General features: G+C 44.8%; 1 protein-coding gene and 1 long non-coding RNA gene across 5 annotated transcripts; one reads left to right on the plus strand and one right to left on the minus strand.

Annotated features, from left to right (window-relative positions):
* The first annotated feature begins 17 nt into the window (after nt 1–17).
* Nucleotides 18–6170, plus strand: LOC309852828. The gene is made up of 3 exons (XR_014305410.1): nt 18–159; nt 2816–2982; nt 5571–6170. It is a non-coding gene; the product is annotated as an uncharacterized lncRNA (long non-coding RNA).
* LOC309852806 (SIGLEC family-like protein 1) lies at nt 2325–17182 on the minus strand. 4 transcript variants are annotated; one of them, XM_082710139.1, is made up of 8 exons: nt 16801–17182; nt 16172–16342; nt 13559–13685; nt 6758–6884; nt 5227–5508; nt 5000–5105; nt 3733–3889; nt 2325–2715 (listed from the first exon to the last, which is right to left on the minus strand). In XM_082710139.1, exons 4-8 carry the CDS (start codon nt 6780–6782, stop codon nt 2701–2703), a joined length of 585 nt encoding a protein of 194 aa, XP_082566265.1. In that variant the 5' UTR covers nt 6783–6884; nt 13559–13685; nt 16172–16342; nt 16801–17182; the 3' UTR covers nt 2325–2700. The 4 variants fall into 4 exon arrangements, with proteins under 4 accessions (XP_082566265.1, XP_082566266.1, XP_082566264.1 ...); XM_082710140.1 differs by lacking the exon at nt 13559–13685 and having other exon boundaries at nt 16825–17182; XM_082710138.1 differs by lacking the exon at nt 13559–13685.
* Nucleotides 17183–18042: the final 860 nt, after the last annotated feature.

The raw sequence follows: 18042 nt of genomic DNA on the forward strand, positions 1-18042 counted from the left end.
AGCCCGAGGATGCGCGTGGGGGGCTGCTGGGACAGGGAGAAACCATGAAGTAGAACCGTTGGTCTCCTGCGCTTGAGAGAGCTTGGAGTTACTGGTGTTTCGTTTATCTTGAGCCAGAGGTTCGAGACCCCTGCCGGCCCTGGAGACGTGGGGCAGTCTGTAAGGAACACTCCTCCCTCAAGCCAGTACTTGTGGGCATGCAGGTGATGGGATGTTCCATCTACCAAGGAACAAAATGCCAAGTGCTTGACCCTCAGGGCCCATCAGAAGGCATCTTGGTACCCCTTTTCCTTCCTGCAAGTAGAGTCTCCTTCACCAACGGACCAAGAGACCTGAGGAAGACCCAGTTCTCCATTCTCTGTCAAAACTTATCACGGGGGGTGCTCAGTGGGTTAAGCCTCTGCCTTCGGCTCAGGTCATGGTTTCAGGGTCCTGGGATCGGGCCCCACATCAGGCTCTCTGCTGGGCGGGGAGCCTGCTTCCTCCTCTCTCTCTGCCTGCCTCTCCGACTACTTGTGATCTCTGTCAAAATCTTTTTTTAAAACCTATCCCCGACCTATTCTCAACCTAGTTCCCTTCCTCTCTCCCGTTTCTCTTCTAGATGGCATTCTCCACTCCTTAGGAGCCCGCTTTCTGAAATTACAAAGCACACAAGGAAATAACCCTCTCTCCATGAGTGAGGATAAAACTTCTCACCAGACCCTTTGAAGCCCTGAAAGGCCTGTTACCTCAGGATCTCACCCTTCCATCTGGGCTCGGGTGCATAGATCCCCTCTCTGGGCTCTTGGACTCACTAAACTTCTATCCCAGAGCCTAGAATCTGCTGACCCCCTAATAATCCTTTTGGCCTCAGCACAAATGTCATTTTCTCAGAGAGGCCTTCTCTAATTCTCTAATCCAAACTAGGTTCCTCCCCTGGTCCCTTATATTTTCTCATAGTGTTAGGTACTTTTTATTCCTAGCACTTGTCAATATTTTAAGCTGCAATTTTGCATTTATTTCTTCATTGTGAACCTGTGTAGACCACGAGCTTCATGGAGGAAAGGCCAGTGTCTGGCTTTTTCACTCATTATCTGGCACAGTGTGTGCTCCTGTCTCTGTGGAATGTGTGAACCACATGCCAAAAGGGTGTTCATACATGTGAGGGCTTATATAAATATCTGCTCTTGCCTACAGGATAACCACCACATTAGTGCTGGATGGAGAACCATTGGATTTACACACAAATAATGCCCCAAGGAAGAGATGACCCTTTTCGTAGCCTCTGAAAATTGCCAGCACCTTGCACCAGAAGGGAATGTCATCCATTCTGAGGGGAACAGTACACAGCTGTGGCCCACTCTCATGCCAGATTCCTGTTCTCATTCCTTGTATGACTGCCTTTCAGCCTAGCCAAAAAATATTCCACTGACTTCCTAAGTGGTCTTTTTGCCTCCAGTCTTCTTCTAAGTACATCTTCAATAACTACTCCTAGAATGATCTTTCACTATGTATCTGGCCACTATTTTTTTTTTTTTTTTAGTTTCAATGGGAGAATTTAGTGATTCATTAGTTGCATATAACCCCAGTGCTCATTACATCAAGTGTCCTCCTTAATGTCTATCACCCAATTACCATTTCTCCAACCAACCTCCCCTCCAGCAATGCTGTTCGCTAGAGTTCAGTCTCTTATGATTTGCATCCCTCTCAACTTTTATTTTATTTTTTCCTTCCCTTCCCCTATGTTCATATGTTTTGTTTCTTAAATTCCACATATGAATGAAATCATATGGTATTTGTCTTTCTCTGACTGACTTATTTCACTTAGTATAGTACCCTCTAGTTCCATTCACATCATGGCAAATCCGGCCACTACTTTGCTTCAAATCTTGCAACAGCTTATAATCCACCCACCCACCCCTCCATTCATTCACTCAATTATCCATCAAACATTTTTGAGAGTCTGTTATATTTTAAGAACCATTCTAGGTGCTGCTGGTACAAGCAGAAAACAAGACAAGATCCCTGTTCTTGTGGAACTTACATTCTAAGGGAGTCAGGATTAAGATCCTACCAGATAAAGCTCCAATGCCTTATCCTAGCATTCAGGGACCTCAGGAACTCAGCCTTCCATCTAAACTCCAGTGCATAGACTCCTTCTAGGCCCTTGAACTCACTTTGTGTCTTTTCTCCACCTCTACCTCTGGACACCACCTTTCACTCACTCTCCACCCATGTATCTCTCAGGGCAGTGTTGAAAGGTCTTATCCAAAGACATATAGCCACTAAGCCCTGAAGTTGGTATTCAATCCATGTATGATGGGTCTAAAGCCTGATCATACAGTAGGTTCTGGGCACACAGTAGGGGCTCAAAAGCTACTTTTAGGTGGACCATGATCTCACATTAATTTTCCCTTCCTTTGACACCATCCCAGACCAGAGCATATTTCTTCTAGTTAACCTGAACAGCAAATCATAGAGTCTGCTGTCAAATGTTCTAAGACCAGGTCCCAAAGTAACCCTATTCAATGGAGAACCAATGTGAGGGACAGGTGGGGTTTTAGGGATCTTTGGGTTTGTCATAGACTCCGGGGTTTCTGGGGCTGCTGAGAAATCTGTAGACTGTGATAATTCCATGGACAGTGGGGACTCCAGGTAGGCATGTAGTCTTCACAGGTGTCATCAGTTCCAGTTCCAGTTTATTTTGCTTTTTCTGGAAGTTTAGGGTAAGGGATGCTACAGAGCAGGACAAAGAAAGAAGGATGTTGGAACAGGTCTAGAGGTGAGGTATCCAAATCTTAAAATGGAAATTTCCTGTCTCTCTCTTTGATCACAGAACTACAGTAATGTGGAGCAAGCACTGGCTTTACCTTTTCTCAGAATCTCATGGCTGGAGTACGCAACCCTGTCTTTTCCTGCTGATCCTCTATGTACATTCCCAGCACCAGGAGCCCACCCAGTGTTCCTCAGACTCCTCTGGGAGGTTCTGCCTGACTTCCCCAGGTACGGTTAGTCCCTCCTTCCTCTGGGCAACCATAACCCCCATCTCAGCCCTGTTACTGTAAGGCTACCTTCCTACTAGCCCGATTGTTCTCTGAGGGCAGGGCCCAGGTCTCACCCATTTCCGAGACTCCAGCATTGCCCAACATGGAGGAATTTTGTTGGAATTTAAGATGCATGGTTTATCCACAAAGGAACATGAGTTCCTAGTGCAGTGTGTAAGGAGGGCAGCAGGGCATTTCTGATCCCAAAGACTTATAAATGGTAAATAACAGTGAGGCCTGTCTCTTCCAAGCCCTACTGAGGATATGGGGTCCAAGGTAAATGAAAGAGTACCTTGGCTTTGAGAGTACCTTGGTTTTGGGCTGTTCTTCAAGCACTCTGGCTAACTTGGGTCTGTGGCATCTACAGACTGTGTTGACCACAGCCTGCCAAAAACTCAAGAGACCAAAGCCTTTGGTTTCTACTCTGATGTCACAACCACTGTTGGCTCTTTTGACCCCCTTCTCAATATGGATTCGGTGTGAAGGGGTGTGTGTGTGTGTACATTGCTGATTCTAATTAGTCTCTATTTCTCTTAATTTTCATCCTTCTTCTTTTCATCATCTATAAGATGATCTGGCAGCACATTCTGGTATTCTAGATGCCCTGTCGGATTGAGGATAATTCCTTTAAACACTGTATGTACCTCTCTTTGTGAGTCTTATTGCCATCATTCTGAGAGATTAGATTCCAGACACAATGGATACCCACCAATATCTGGTTCTCTGAAGATGAGCTGATTGTGGATTTTCCTGGCTCTTCAGGCTTTAGAGGCATCTTGGCTTCTTGGCTTGGTCTGACTGTAGGGTTGTTTTCTGCTTTGATTGCTGCAACTTCCTTTGTCAGCTTCATTCTGATATATTTCATTCTAAGGAAGTGACACCCCCCTCCCCTGGTTAGTTCTGGCTTTCTGCCCAGCAATGGGCTCCAGTCTTGACCAGAAGTTCTGGTTTAGAGCCTCAGTGACACCACTGGCTTGTTGTGTTATCGAGGGCAAGCCATACAGCTTCTCCGGGAATTGGTTTTATCCCCTGTAAGATGGGGAGATCTTATTTATCAGGCTGTGGGGCTCAGATGAGGTCAGCTATGAAAGAGCTTTGCAAACTGTAAAGGATTGTTATTGGTTTTTAAGTCCAGCTAATTACACTTTAAAAATAGCTCCCCAGTTTGCCCTGCTGCTTTGCGCCTCTCCCCTTATCACCCCTTATAGTCAGTCAGTCCCAAGTCCCATCTCTTTGACTGCCCCTCATCACTTGCCTGGCTCAAACCTGGCTCTCTGCTGTGTAGTCTATGGCAACAACTTCCGGCCTGGCTTCATGCCACTGGGCCCCCCGCTCTTTGGTTTCTATACAGACACCTTCCCCTAGGAACTTTCCTTCCCACTTTAGCACTGTTCCATGGCTCTCAACTGAGGATTGAGTCCAAGACACTTGGACTGGCCAGAGGCCCCCCTGCCAAACTCTCTGGCCTGACCTCTGGCAACTCTGCCCTTCTCATTCTGGGCTTCTAGCCAATACATTTAGCCAACTTTCAAGAGTCTTTATGAACTAACATCAAGAAGCCTTTTCAACTTCATTTTTAGCCATTTCCTATCACTCTCAATGTACCTGACATTGCACAAAGACACTGGCAATTCTTCAAATGTGTCTCTGGGATACATATATACTACTTTCCACCAAATAAATGAGTACTCAACCCCCCTAGGCCCACTTCAGACAGTACCCTGGGGATTCCGCTGCCTTCTCCAAGGCTGCCACTTCCTGCTTTACTTTCTCCTTTATGAACTTTGCTGAAAACCTCTGTCTTCGGGACCTGTATGTGGCTCAGCATTGTCCTGATGGCCCTGGACTGTGGTGACCATTTTGTTGCCCTCTTCCCTTGCCAGACTCTAAGCTCCTTTGGGGCAAGGGTCCTGTCTTTCCTTTTTCATGGCAGCCTTGCAGGGCCTGCCAGGTAGAATTTTATCCCTGGTACTCACATGAGTGGGGAGAAGCAGAGGAACATCAACGCTGTTCCAATGGTTCCGTAGACAATGCCCTGGATCAGCCCGTTAATGAAGGTCTTGCTGGATGAAGGACTCTTTCCTGGAAAAAGAGAGTTTGTGAGAAAGGCTTCTCTCCTGAGGCCTTGGAATTGGAGTCAAAGTTCTTCTTCCTCCCCATTTCACTCTTCCTCACACAGTCACTGGGCCCCCTCTATCCTCACTTGGTATCAGTAGGATGCTCAAAGCATGGGTTCCATTTTGGTTCTTCCCCTTACAGAGAAGCTTCGTGCTCTTTTTTGGCTTCTCCGCCAAGCTGATGATGCTGTTGGCCCAGGGGGCAATTATGGTGGAAGTCACCTGGAGGTCGCCATCTGGGTTGTTCTCATCTACAAGAGAACCTTCCATCCACCACTGCACGGAGGGTGTGGGGATACCATGGAAGGAACAGCTGCACTGCAGAGTTCTCTCCGTGGAGCAAGAGGAATAGAGTAGCCTGGTGGGTGCTGTGGGGAGGGAGGGTCAGCAGTTAGCAAGGCATCCTGACTTCCTTTCTCCACTTCTCCAGGACCCAGCCTTCTCCTTATTTGTGATTCCCAAGGAGCTTTGGAAAGACCTTCTGGAAGCCCAGAGGAGTCAGGCTTCACAGACCAGTTCCTCTTCATCCTCTTCCTCACCTGGCCTGAAAGTGAACACTGGACCTGACTAACGGCAAGGGAACTTTCTGAGGATCTGCACTGCTGACTCCTTACCTGTCCTTACTCCTTACCTTACCTAGCCCCAGGCTAGACTTCCCCGCCTCAGCTCCTACTTTCCTCTTCCTTCCATCCTTCAGGCTCTGCTCCTTCCTAGCTCCACCTGTGATCAATTGACAGGAGACTGTCTGGATGCTGGTGGCCAAGTCACTTCACCTCTCTTTGTTCTTTTCCAGTTTGGAAAATAGGGGTATTCGCTGAACCTGTATCCTGCTATCATGGATGTAAAAATGAATGCCCTAAGGTTGACAGTGTTACTAGCTGAATATATGGTAAAGTGTTATCCATTCAATAAACAGAACACCTTTCTAGACTTCTTTCTTCCCAGCCCCAGCTTGGCTTTGATTGACCATTCATCCTAAGCAGAGATTGTTTTGGCATTTTCTGGGTAAGAACATTTGAGCCTGCCTCACTCTATGTAGAACAGGTAGGATATATTGTCCACTTGGTGACTTTGTCAGTTAATAAGGAACGGTCACTCTCTACAAGGTCTCCAATGAGGAATCAGTTCTTAGTGTTTCCACATACTTTTCCACTGGAGTTGTTTGAGGTTACTAGAAGAAAGGGTTAATTTTCTCTTAAACAGTAGCCCTTGATTTGAATTTTTTATCTGGGTCACTTGGAGGGGATGAAGAATTTGCAGGGACTCCCCCACTGCTGTCCTCTGGATTATTTTTACATCTGGGAAAGCATGCCTGTGGACAGTGGCTGGCAGATATGGGCAACCTGACTAACCCTGGGCCTTCCAGCTCCTAATGCTCTCATCTCTTCAACCACCCTGGCTGACTGCCCATCCTCACTCCCAACTCTGCTCTCTGGCCCAATCTGCTATTCACCCCAGCCGCTCCCAGCCCTGCCAGAACCCAGTGCACAGATAACTAGTCCGTATTGGTTATTTGGTACCCCACACACTTCTGTCCTCTCTTCTCATACCCCTGCAGCCCAGGCCGCCCCAGTCCTGGAGCCTCAGGCACCTCCAGAACTCACTCGTCCCACTCACCCAGCTGTGGCAGGGGATCTGCCATCGGCAGCAGCAGGGGTCCTCAGGAAGAGGAGGGGCTAGAGCCTTCGCTGCAGCTGGCTCTCACATCAGAGCTGTGTGGTTCAGAAGATGAGAAGATGAGTAACTGAAAGAGGATGTGGGGATGGGAGAGCAGAAAGTATTCTTAGCAAGCCACAGGCTTTAATCTCTGGTCATCCCGGAAGCCTGTTCGCCCTCAGAAGCAGCAATCACACGGGATGAGACGTTCAAGAGCATCAAGGGACAGCCAGCTCCCCTACGACCTCTCTGAGGCCCCAATGCCACGTGTCCTTCTCTCTCTTCTGGTCTTTCCCTCCTAGTCCTAGCCCACTTGGGAGGAGCCCATTTACAGAGTCTTTGGGTTCTGTCTCAAAGCTAATAGGGATTCATGGAAGGGCTGTGTACCTCAGAGGGGCAGGGCCAATCTGGGTGTTTGGAATAACCCACTGTGGACATAGGAGAAATGGCCTAGACTGGAGCAACTCCGGCCAGGTGGCCAGGGAGGAGCCTGGAATGCTGGTTGGGAAAGAATGACATGCTGTAGTTACTGTGTGGGTTGTGAGGGATGGAGAGGGTGGAAAAGCCTTAACAGATCCTTTGGGAAAACGAAAATGAACAGGAATTCCTACTGCTGATAAGAAAAGGTCCAAACTTCTTTGTTTTGTAAATGAGGTTCTCCACAATTTGCCTCACCCTTGCTCTCTGTCTCCCTGTGCCTTTGCCAACATTTTCGATGCCAAAGGGAAAATGCCGCCTTCTCCAGTGTTCACCCTCATCATTCTTTTCCAGTCATTCAGGGATTTCTCCCTTCCACAGCTTTTCCTCTTGCAACTCCGCTCCACCCGCATTCACATCCTACTTCAATTTCAGAGCTGAGTTCAGTGCCATCTCCTGCAGGCAGCCTTTCCTGATCTGCCCACCCAGTCAGAAGTGGGTAAATCTCTCCCCTTTAAGAATTACTAAGTTTTTTCATTTGTTGTTTTTTGAGGAAAGAATCTGTTTTCTCCACCTACTAGAGTTACTTGTTTTTGTGCAGCCAGACAACATCTACCTATCCTGCTCCCCGTTCCTAACAAATCCAACTTTGTTTAGGGGTGCAATGTTGAAAGCTAAAGCACCACTTTGTCTAGACTCCTTTGTAGTTAAGATGGGGCACCTGACATTGTTTTAGTGGAAGTGAGCTGGGGATTCCTGGGAAAGTTTTTCTTTCTTGATATTCTCATTTCCTTCTTCCTTGTCACTTCCTTCTCCTTCTTCCCTGAAATATGGGTATGATACTAGAGGTCGATCAGCCATTTGGCAGCCATGACGTAAGCACAAGGATGAATGCCACTCATGTAGGACATTCTTTTTTTTTTTTAAGATTTATTTACTTATTTATTTGATAGAGAGAGATCACAAGTAGGCAGAGAGAGAGGGAGGAGGAAGCAGGCTCCCTGCTGAGCAGAGAGCCCGATGCGGGACTCGATCCCAGGACCCTGAGATCATGACCTGAGCCGAAGGCAGCGGCTTAACCCACTGAGCCACCCAGGCGCCCATGAAGGACATTCTTGCAGAACAATTTGGGGAACATGGTCCCTGACGGCCTTGTAGAACTGCTGCACCAGCTCCTCACAGCCTATCTCTGTCCATCTCCTTACATGAGAAAGACAAACTCTCATTTGGTCAGGTCACTTTTGTTGGGAAACTAACGAAGTGTCTTAGAAGAGAATCTACCTGAGACTCAGCTCTTTCAGGCAACACCCTACATCAAACAGACCTTTGTGACCTCAGAAGAGCTTAGAAAATGACCTTTGATAGTCACTGATAAAATGTTCAAATGTCAGTCTCCCTTTTTATGAAACAATCCTCACCTCCCCCAACTTTTTTGACAAGCAGTGACTTAAGAGCAAGAGCCCAGGATTTGAACACCAATTATGTAAGCTATGTCACTGATTCACTGGAGGACCATAGACGAATCCATTCCCTCTTTGGGCCATGAGTCCCTCATTTCTGCATTAATTCCTGGAAAAGGCAGGATGAGGGGATGTGTCCCCAGTCTATAAGACTTTGGGGCAGACCCTGCTGGCTTCTGACTCAACGTGTATTACAGCACCATTGTCCCTGTTGCCTCCATTACAGAGACTGAAGATAATAAATATTAATGTTCCCAGGTTCCCTTACATGTATATCCTGGTAGTCAGGTGACACGGATCTGGTCAAAGAAAAAAACCTTCCCAACCATACTGATATTTTATTGTTCAGAAAGGCCATTTAAACCAAGAAGGGAAAAAGAAAGCAAAACCCTAAAATTGAGCACAAACAATATCTAGTAAACAAATGAAAACAATGATAACAGAACAATTCTGGAAGAATATCTATTTCAAGTAACCTTTGAACATAGGCCTCTGGCTGTAGGGTTTTAAAACCCTACAAAGGGTTTTAAGGGAGACAAAGAAAGCTATCAGTATTGGTATTATAATTTTGAAACTACTTATGTTTTAAAGATTTTCATAGTAATGAGAAAGAAAAATAATATAAAATACAATAATTTAAGAGAAGAAAGTAAAGTTTAAATTTAATTAGCAATATTGGTACAAACTCTTGGTTTTAAAAAACACATTCTAGGGGCGCCTTGGTGGCTCAGTGGGTTAAAGCCTCTGCCTTTGGCTCAGGTCATGATCTCAGGGTCCTGGGATTGAGTCCTTCATTGGGCTCTCTGCTCAGCAGGGAGCCTGCTTTCCACCCCTGCCTTCCACTTGCCTCCCTGCCTACTTGTGATCTCTGTCAAATAAATAATCTTTTTAAAAAAAAGTATTGTTTCTTTAAAAATAAAAAGAAAAAAAGAAAAAAACAAATTCTAGTTCCATATTCTGTTCATTGAAATAGCCTAGAAGCAATGACACATCCATAGTGATAAAAATCCCTAGCACCTATATCTTGGTTTCTAAATAATATCCATAATAATAAGCTGCATAAACCAACTTTTTTATAAAGCTGATTATTAAGTGTTTAAGAATACTGCAAGCCGGTTGTCAAACAGCCATTATTATGATTTAAATTATATAAACTCACAAATTATATTAAAAACAAAGGCAGTAATTACTTGAAACTACTGCCTAATTTTTCTAGCACATCTCAATGTTATCTGTGTTCTTGAGGTTATTTACATCTATTGTATTTGTATGATGGAAATACTACATAATGGTGTGTTACTGGATCTCTTCCTAACTTCATATCATGAGTTGGTAGCTTGAAACTGTCTACGGTCAGAGTGTCTACACAGTGGAAGTTGGCAATGCTACAATTCAGGGCTTCTTTTTCCCTTTGGAGATCTGGTTATCAAATATTTACTAGCATACCATTGCTGATATTTCCCACTCAAAGGAAACCATTCCTCTTGCAACAGCATTCCATAAACCAAACAGCTCTTTGTTAGTCATTCGAGAGCTATTCACTGCTATCACCCTAGTGGCAATAGGATCTGGCAGCTCCTCAGGTGTTAAAAAAAAAATTAAGGGTGAGGGGAGACCACCTGCTCGTGAATACTTTGAGGACCTCCTCATATTCCCTTGGTAGCTTGTTCCTCTATAAACCATTTCCATTTTATTACTGAACTCCTCTGGGCATGGCCTTCCTAATTAGCATGTTTATCCAACATTACCGAAGATAATTATGAGTACTTTAGGTTTCAGGATTATTTTACTTCCTTTAGTATTATGGGCAGGTTCAATCAAAGCCCAATATCAGCTCGTTGTCTCTCAAATGGAAATTTTCTGATTTAAAAAAATCCCAGGAGTGGCCACTGGGTGGTGCTCACTGGCTTTTGTCTGCACAAGGACTCCAAGACTTCATTCTAGTAATTTTATGGTTTGGGGTTAGCCATATCCCCAAATGTTGAATATGTGTCATCCAAAATCCAAATAAACCAATCAAACACTAGGCTTCTGACATGCTTTTTTCATCAGATATCTTATATTTTTCAAATTAATAACCTGTGTGAGCTTGGACAAGTTTATTGGTTCCCATTTAGCATGTCCTATCAAAGTGGTTGAAGGGAGGATTTACATGCCTCCTGTTTCATAATACATGTCCTGTTTCAGACACAGTATCTACTTATATTTAGAAAAAGGAGGAGACACAATGGCTTTACATAAAATCTGTTCAAGTATTCCATTTTTCATCTAAACCCTCATTTTAATCCCCTCAATCCTTGTATTCTCATATCTTCCCAATCTAACTATAATTCTCACTAGGACTCACAATGCATGGGCCTCCTGGTTTAAAGAGTCCCAGAAATTCTTCTCCAGACCATTTTACCACTAATGTACCTATGGCTTTGAGTCTCCAGTTGGGCATGGAGCCAAGGGACCCCCATCTTTTTACCAATCTTTATCTTGATTAGATAATGGAATCATCACCTCAGGCAATTTGAAGTTAGGGTCCCATTGTCACATTTGCCTTCTGGCTTTTGAAATTCCTCTGGCCAGGGTAACTATGGAAGACTTGACTAAGGTCCTTCAAAGTTGAGAGACCATCTGGGGTTTTCCCCCCTGACCCCACCCACCTAAACTCCCAAGAGCGCTGCACTAAGATCTTTGTTTTGACCCCATCAATGTTCACTCTATTTCTTAGTAAGTGTTTAAAGATTTCCCTCTCCAGGGGCGACTGCGTGGCTCAGTGGGTTAAGCCTCTGCCTTTAGCTCAGGTCATGATCTCAGGGTCTTGGGATGGAGCCCCGCATTGGGCTCTCCGCTTGGCAGGGAGTCTGCTTCCTCCTCTCTCTCTGCCTGCCTCTCTGCCTACTTGTGATCTCTCTCTGTCAAATAAATAAATAAAATCTTTTAAAAAATTTCTCTCTCCACTGGGATGAGTTCCTTTGACACTTCCCTTCATCTTTCCTTTTTTTTTTTTTTAAGGTTTTATTTATTTATTTAAGAGAGAGATTGCATGACTGGGGGGAGGAGTAAAGGGGAAGGGACAAGCTGAGCATGGAGCCCAATATGGGGCTTGATCCCACAACCCTGAGATCATACCTGAGCCAAAATCAAGACCCGGATGCTTAACTGACTGAGCCACCCAGGGACCCCTCCCCTTCATCTTTCTTCTTTCTCCTGTGAATCACTCTAATTTTATTCGCTACCTGTTGTTTCAACATGGCTTTTCTCTTTAATAGCAGATGTGAAGCTAGCAGCCATAGCTCAGACTGGACGGAGCCTAAGCTTGGCCCAGTGTTAGCCCTTTTCTTTACTTTCATTTTTGCTATTACAGATAAAAATAACCAAAAGATTGTATAGTTAGCTTGTTTCTTGAGATTCTGAATTTCTTTATGCATCCAGTAAGTCAACTCTTCCAGACAAAGTTGGATCCATATAGTTTTTTTAAAAAAATTGGTAACATTAACCTTCTAAAACTATTTGCAGAACAGTTGCATTTTTGTGCCAACAATTGACTATGGGGACAAGAAAGTTTCATCCTCTCCTGACTTCACATCCTTGGGCTTGCGCTTCCCAACACTTATGTTTCATTGAGCCAAGTTCTCACAAATCAAATTTCTGATGTCAACTGCGAAGTTAGTGAATAGTCTAAAAGATGACCTCACTTCTGACATCAACTGCAGATTTCAAATGTCTCTAAAACCACCCTCACTTCTAACACCAACTGCAAGTTTTAAGGTCCTTGAGACTACTCTTTGGTTTGATAATTCACCAGAAATACTCAGAGAATTCCTGAAAACTGTTACACTCATGGTTATTGTTTGTTGCAACTAAAGGGTTCAGATTAAAATCTGCCCAAAGAAGAATCACATAGGCTGAGTCCAGGAAAGTTCCAACCAGAGAGTTTCCAGCTGCTCTTTCATTGTCATGGATAGTATAACTAACATTTCCTGGTAATGATGTGTGACAATATGCATGGAATATGACAACCAAAGAAGCTCACCCAAGCCTGGTGCCCAGAGGTTTTAGTGGCCCTTCATCATATGGTCATGATTGACTGCCCCGTGGCTGATCTTAAGTCTCCATCTCCAGCGATTGCTTCTTTTTCTTTTAAAAGATTTTATTTATTTGAGAGAGAGCGTGCACAGGAATAGCAGGAGGGGCAGAGGGAGAGGGAAAAGCATATTCCCTGGTGAGCCAGGATCCTGACATGGGGCACGATCCCAGGACCCTAAATCATGACCTGAGCTGAAGAAAGCCACCTAACTGACTGAGCCACCCAGGTGACCCTCCAGCTCCAGCTCCTTATGAAGGTGAGCTGATACCATATGATCCAAAGACCCCATTCTAAATCATATTACATGATCTGGTGTGGCTAGCCCCTGCCGCTAATCACATTTTTGGACTATTCAGTGTGATGCCTCCAGGCAAACAAAAACATCCTATCAGGCATGACATTCTAGGGACTTCGAGAGACTATCTTCCAGAAGCCAAGGGCAAAGGCCAGACCTTTCTTCAGGCTAGGTTAAATACGTTAATACACAAAATGATAAGTGCCAAATCCAAGGTAGCAGTTATTTCCAAGTTTGGGTGAAATATATTTGGGGAAACGAGACACAAGAGGCAGTGCTTTAAATTTTAAGTTGGGTAGCAGATATATGCTCTAATACTATTTTACACCTTTCTATTTGTCTGAAATATTTCATGTAAATGAAAATTTGATCATTGTCATTTATACAAAAGCTTTATATATGTGTATTACATGTAAATATATATGCTCATATATAAGTTATATGTTCATATGTAATACATAAATAAAACAAAGATCCGAAAAGATACATAATATGCTGGTACCAGTACTTACCTATGAGTAGAGCAGTGATTAGAGAAAAAATGAAGTAGGATTGTCAGTTTTATTTCATACACTTTGGCATTGTTTGCCACAGAAGTTTGCATTCATGTATTACAACCAATTCTTTTCATAAAGATGACTTAGTAAATGAAAACAAAGACAGGATTGCATAATTAGACCATAATGAAATTTCCATATATTTTAAACTAATATTTATTTAGCTACTAATATCCTGCAACTTCCCACGTACATCATCCCATTTATTGCTCCCAACAATCTGAGAGACTGACTATACAGACAATGGCCATACCGTATGTGAAACTTGAGCCTCAACTATGTGGCGTATATGACCCTGAGCCTCACTTTGTAGTCACAAGTCCAGGAAGTCCACAAATCACAGTCTCTGCAGCAACTGGCCCAGAACACTCAGAACTTTGTCAATGAGTACCAAGTTCCCTATTTTGGGCCCCTGCTTCCAGCTGAGAACCAATAAAAAAAAAGTCAAATCTGCTCCCAATCCAATCACATAAGGTGCCGCCACTTCTAACTGGCTAAACTTCAGCTTCGCCATGATCACAGTCTCTAATCTGACCCTATCAGAAACTTTTTTTTCCCATGATGCTGCCTGCCTTTGAGTCACTGGCCGAATGCAAGGGCTGGTGGCTGACTCTCTTGTTACAGCAAGCTCTGAGTAAGTAATTTGTTTGTTCTCATTTGGGTAGTCTTCATTTATTTCCAGAAACTCTGAGGAATTAAGTCTTATGATTTCCCCCTTATGGGAGAGGAAACTGAAGGTTGGAGAAATAAGTGATTTTCTCAATGCACTGAGCAAGTGTAGTTAGAGACAGATTTAAAACTCAAGTTCCTCTTTCTCCATACCAACTGGCTATCTTTCTTTCTCTCTCTCTCTTTCTTTCTTCTTTTCTTTCTAAGATTTATTTATTCATTAGAGAGAGAGAGAGAGAGAGAGCACAAGCAGAGCAGGGGGGCAGAGGGAGAGAGAAAGAGATTCCCCACTGAGCAGGGAGTAGAAGGACCCTGAGATCATGACCTGAGCCGAAGGCAGATGCCCAACCAACCGAGCCACCCAGGCACCGCCGCACACCAACTTTCAAGAGAGCAGAAAATGTGTAAACTACCTACATTCTTTGGCCAACAGGCAACAGGTAAGTGTAGAAAGTAAAATTAAAAGTTTAAGCATCCTTACTCTCATCTCAGAAGAAGGAAAAAAATCAATCACCTCAAACTTAGGAAACACATCTCTAAATCAAATGAAATTGTACCTAGGAAGAAATCAAGAATCAAAACCTTAGAGTCCTTTTTGACTACTCTCTTTTCTCTCAAATTCCATAGCCATGTCAGAAAATCCTGTTGGAACAGCTTTTATTTTTTATTTTATTTTTTTAAAGATTTTTAAAATTTGTCAGAGAGAGAGAGAGAGAGAGAGAGAGCAAGCATGAGCAGGGAGAGCGGCAGGCAGAGGGAGAAGCAGGATTCCCACTGAACAAGGAGCCTGATGTGGCACCTGATCCTAGGACCCCAGGATCATGACCTGAGCCAAAGGCAGACGCTTCATCAACTGAGCCACCCAGGCATCCTGGCACTGTTTTAAAAATATATTCAAAATCTCACCACTTCAAATCAGTCCACTGTGACCATCCTGGCCCAAGCCACCATCCTCTCTCACCATGTAGCCGGTTGCTACAGTAACCTGCTCACTGGCCTTGTGCTCTACCTTTAGTCCCTGTCCATTCTATTCCCCACAGTGGCAGCCAGAAGGAACCTACCAGCATTTCAGCAAGCTCCTGGCCCTTCTCTGCTCAAAACTCTCCAGTGATTCTCATCTCAGAGAAAAAGTCAAAGTTCTGCATGTAGTAGCCCTCTCCTTTTGCTTCTCTGATCTCACTACCTGCCACTCTACAGAGGCTCTCTACTTCCAAACACAGTCTGCTCCCACTAATGAATTTCAAGAAGCCCAGTCCCTAGTGATGGCATGCTCCTTCATTCCCTCTAGCAACCAACATTTTGAGCACCTCCTTTATGCCAGGCATGGGGATAAGGTGGTAACCAAGAATGAGACAGCGCCTGTCCTCATTCTAGTATGGAAGGCAGACAGTAAACAAGTTTGCAATCAAGCTAATTTGATAGCTATTAAGTACTATGCAAGAAAAATAATGCAGGATAATAGGATAGAGGATTATGGGATGGGGGACAGTGGGGAGACAGTTTAGATAGGGTGGTCAGAAAAGACCTCTTTGAGGAAGTGACATCTGAGCAGAAAGCTAGATGGAGGAAAGCCACACCTGCTCCCTTTTTGCACTGCCCATATCCAACCTTCTCCGATTTAAACCTCCATTTTGCACGTGGGAACCCTGTCTGGGTTCTGGCCCAGGCTCTGCTAGTAAATCACTGAATAACCTTGGTCAAATATTTTCTGCTGCTTTTCCGTCGGTCTCCTCATCTGTAACACCCATGGGTTTTATGATTTGAGATGTAGTGATCCATCCAACTCTAAAATGCTAATTCCTTGATGCTCTTTTCTGCCAGGCTTTACACGCAGGCATCCCAGCCACTTTCCTCCCCTTTACCCTTCCCTGGGCCCATCATTTCTCCTCTCCAGTTTACCTTCGGCTCTTGTTCCAAGGGCTCCTGGCTAGACGGACCTCAGCACACTTTCTTGCGTCTGCGCGTTTCCTTGGCGGAGTCCCAGCGGCCCAGAGGGCTTTCCCGACTTGCTGAGGGAAGCTCTCACTTTTGGACGACAGACCTACTTAGGCTGACTGGAAAGCTGATTTTCTAGAAAATGCCGGAGACTAACAGTGAAGCCGATTAACCTGCTTTCACTTGGGATAACCACGGGACCAACGACTGAGGGCTTTACCTGGGGATTAACTTGTTAAGGGACTGGTTCAGAGGGAGCGTGTGAACTAACAGGGCGGCTACAGAGCAGGCGGATTATTGGATTAACTCATTCACTGGTCTGCAACCGAATGACCTGTGGACTCCTAAAGGCACTAATATGATCATTACCAACCGACCGCTTGGTGACCCCCGGGGGGGCCTTGAGGCTGACCAGGTGACCCACCAGGTGGCAGGCGGAAGGCAGTCAGGCCCCATGAACGGACGGACGGACTGAAGAGCAGGTGGTTGCTCTCAGGAGGCGGCCGCGTCTGACTAACCCCCCCCCCCCCAACAGAGACTCGAGGCGCCGCCCTGGAGCCTGAAGGTGTCGCCCCCCACCACCCCCAACGAACCTGACTCCTGAACCGGGCACCCACCGCCTGACTGAGAAGCCCCGCTTTCCTGTAAGCCCAGTCCGGGCAGGCCCAACGCAAATCTCGCACTCAACGGCTGCCAGAAGAGCCAACAAGCTAAGACAGGCTCGCGACGCCAAGAGACTTTGCTCTGCGGCGCGGGGAAGGCTGCGGGGAGCCTGGAGTCTCTGTTGGTAATGCCCTACCGCCTCAGATGGGTGTGTCTAGCCTGCAGCCAATCAGCAGTTGATGGGATTATTCTACAGCCAATCAGCGACTGGATAGGCCTACCCTGAAGGCAATCAGCGACTACACACCCATTCCGCAGCCAATCAGAGGCTGCACTCGTCCTCACGCTGCAGCCAATCAATGAGGCAGCTGTAGCCCGCAAGCAGGACTTGAGCCAATCAGGCGGTGCTGTGGGAATGTGGATGCTTTCTTTTTAGAGAAGCTTTTCTTGATGTTTCTAATGAAAACTACTCTACTACCTTCCTCACTCAGGAAGTTCCTGAGTTCCTCAGAACTTCGTTTAATGAGTTCTGCTCATTAAACACGTTCTTAACCACTGAACATTTCCTTTTTCCACTGAACATTTTCAAAAACACTTATTGCCACTAAGTTACAGTTTTGCTTATGGTTTGACTCCTTCACTAGAAGGTAAACTCACTGTAAGCAAAGTTTTGTTTTGTCTTTTTTCACTGTGGTTTCTTGCATGCTTGGAATATTGAGGATATTTAATATTCATCGATATGTTTTCATTTAATCTTGGACAAGCCGAGGGGACAGGAACTCAAAGTTTCATGTTGGCAGTATCAGATTCATCTTACTGAAATATAGCTCTGACCATGTCTCCCCTGTACATGTTCTATCTCCCCTACCAGACTGTAAGCTCCTTTGGGGCAGGATCTGCGTTGGAGTCATCTTTGTATCTCCCACAGTACCTGTCAATAAATATTTCTTTTCTTTCTTTCTTTTTTTTAAAAGATTTTATTTATTTATTTTTAAAGATTTTTATTTTTATTTTTATTTATTTGACAGAGAGAGAGATCACAAGTAGGCAGAGAGAGAAGGGAAGCAGGACCTGACCCGAAAGCAGAGGCTTAACCCAGGCGCCCCAATAAATATTTCTTAAATGGAAAACAGCAATAAAAAAATTTCAGGTTAGGCATGTGTTTAGTTGGTGAGATACTGCCAAAGAATTTTCCAAGTGGAAGAACCAATTTACACTTAACGCCAGCAACC

Source organism: Mustela nivalis (genome assembly GCF_964662115.1).
Source record: "Mustela nivalis genome assembly, chromosome: 18".
Taxonomy (NCBI): Eukaryota; Metazoa; Chordata; class Mammalia; order Carnivora; family Mustelidae; genus Mustela; species Mustela nivalis.

Coding starts and splice junctions, on each gene's coding strand:
- LOC309852806 (XM_082710140.1), bottom strand. CDS start 6,782: ATGGCAGATCCCCTGCCACAGCTGG. Junction 5,509..6,757: donor AGATCCCCTGCCACAGCTGG/GTGAGTGGGACG, acceptor CCCTCCCCACAG/CACCCACCAGGCTACTCTAT. Junction 3,890..4,999: donor CTCTGCTTCTCCCCACTCAT/GTGAGTACCAGG, acceptor TCACTTCCTTAG/AATGAAATATATCAGAATGA.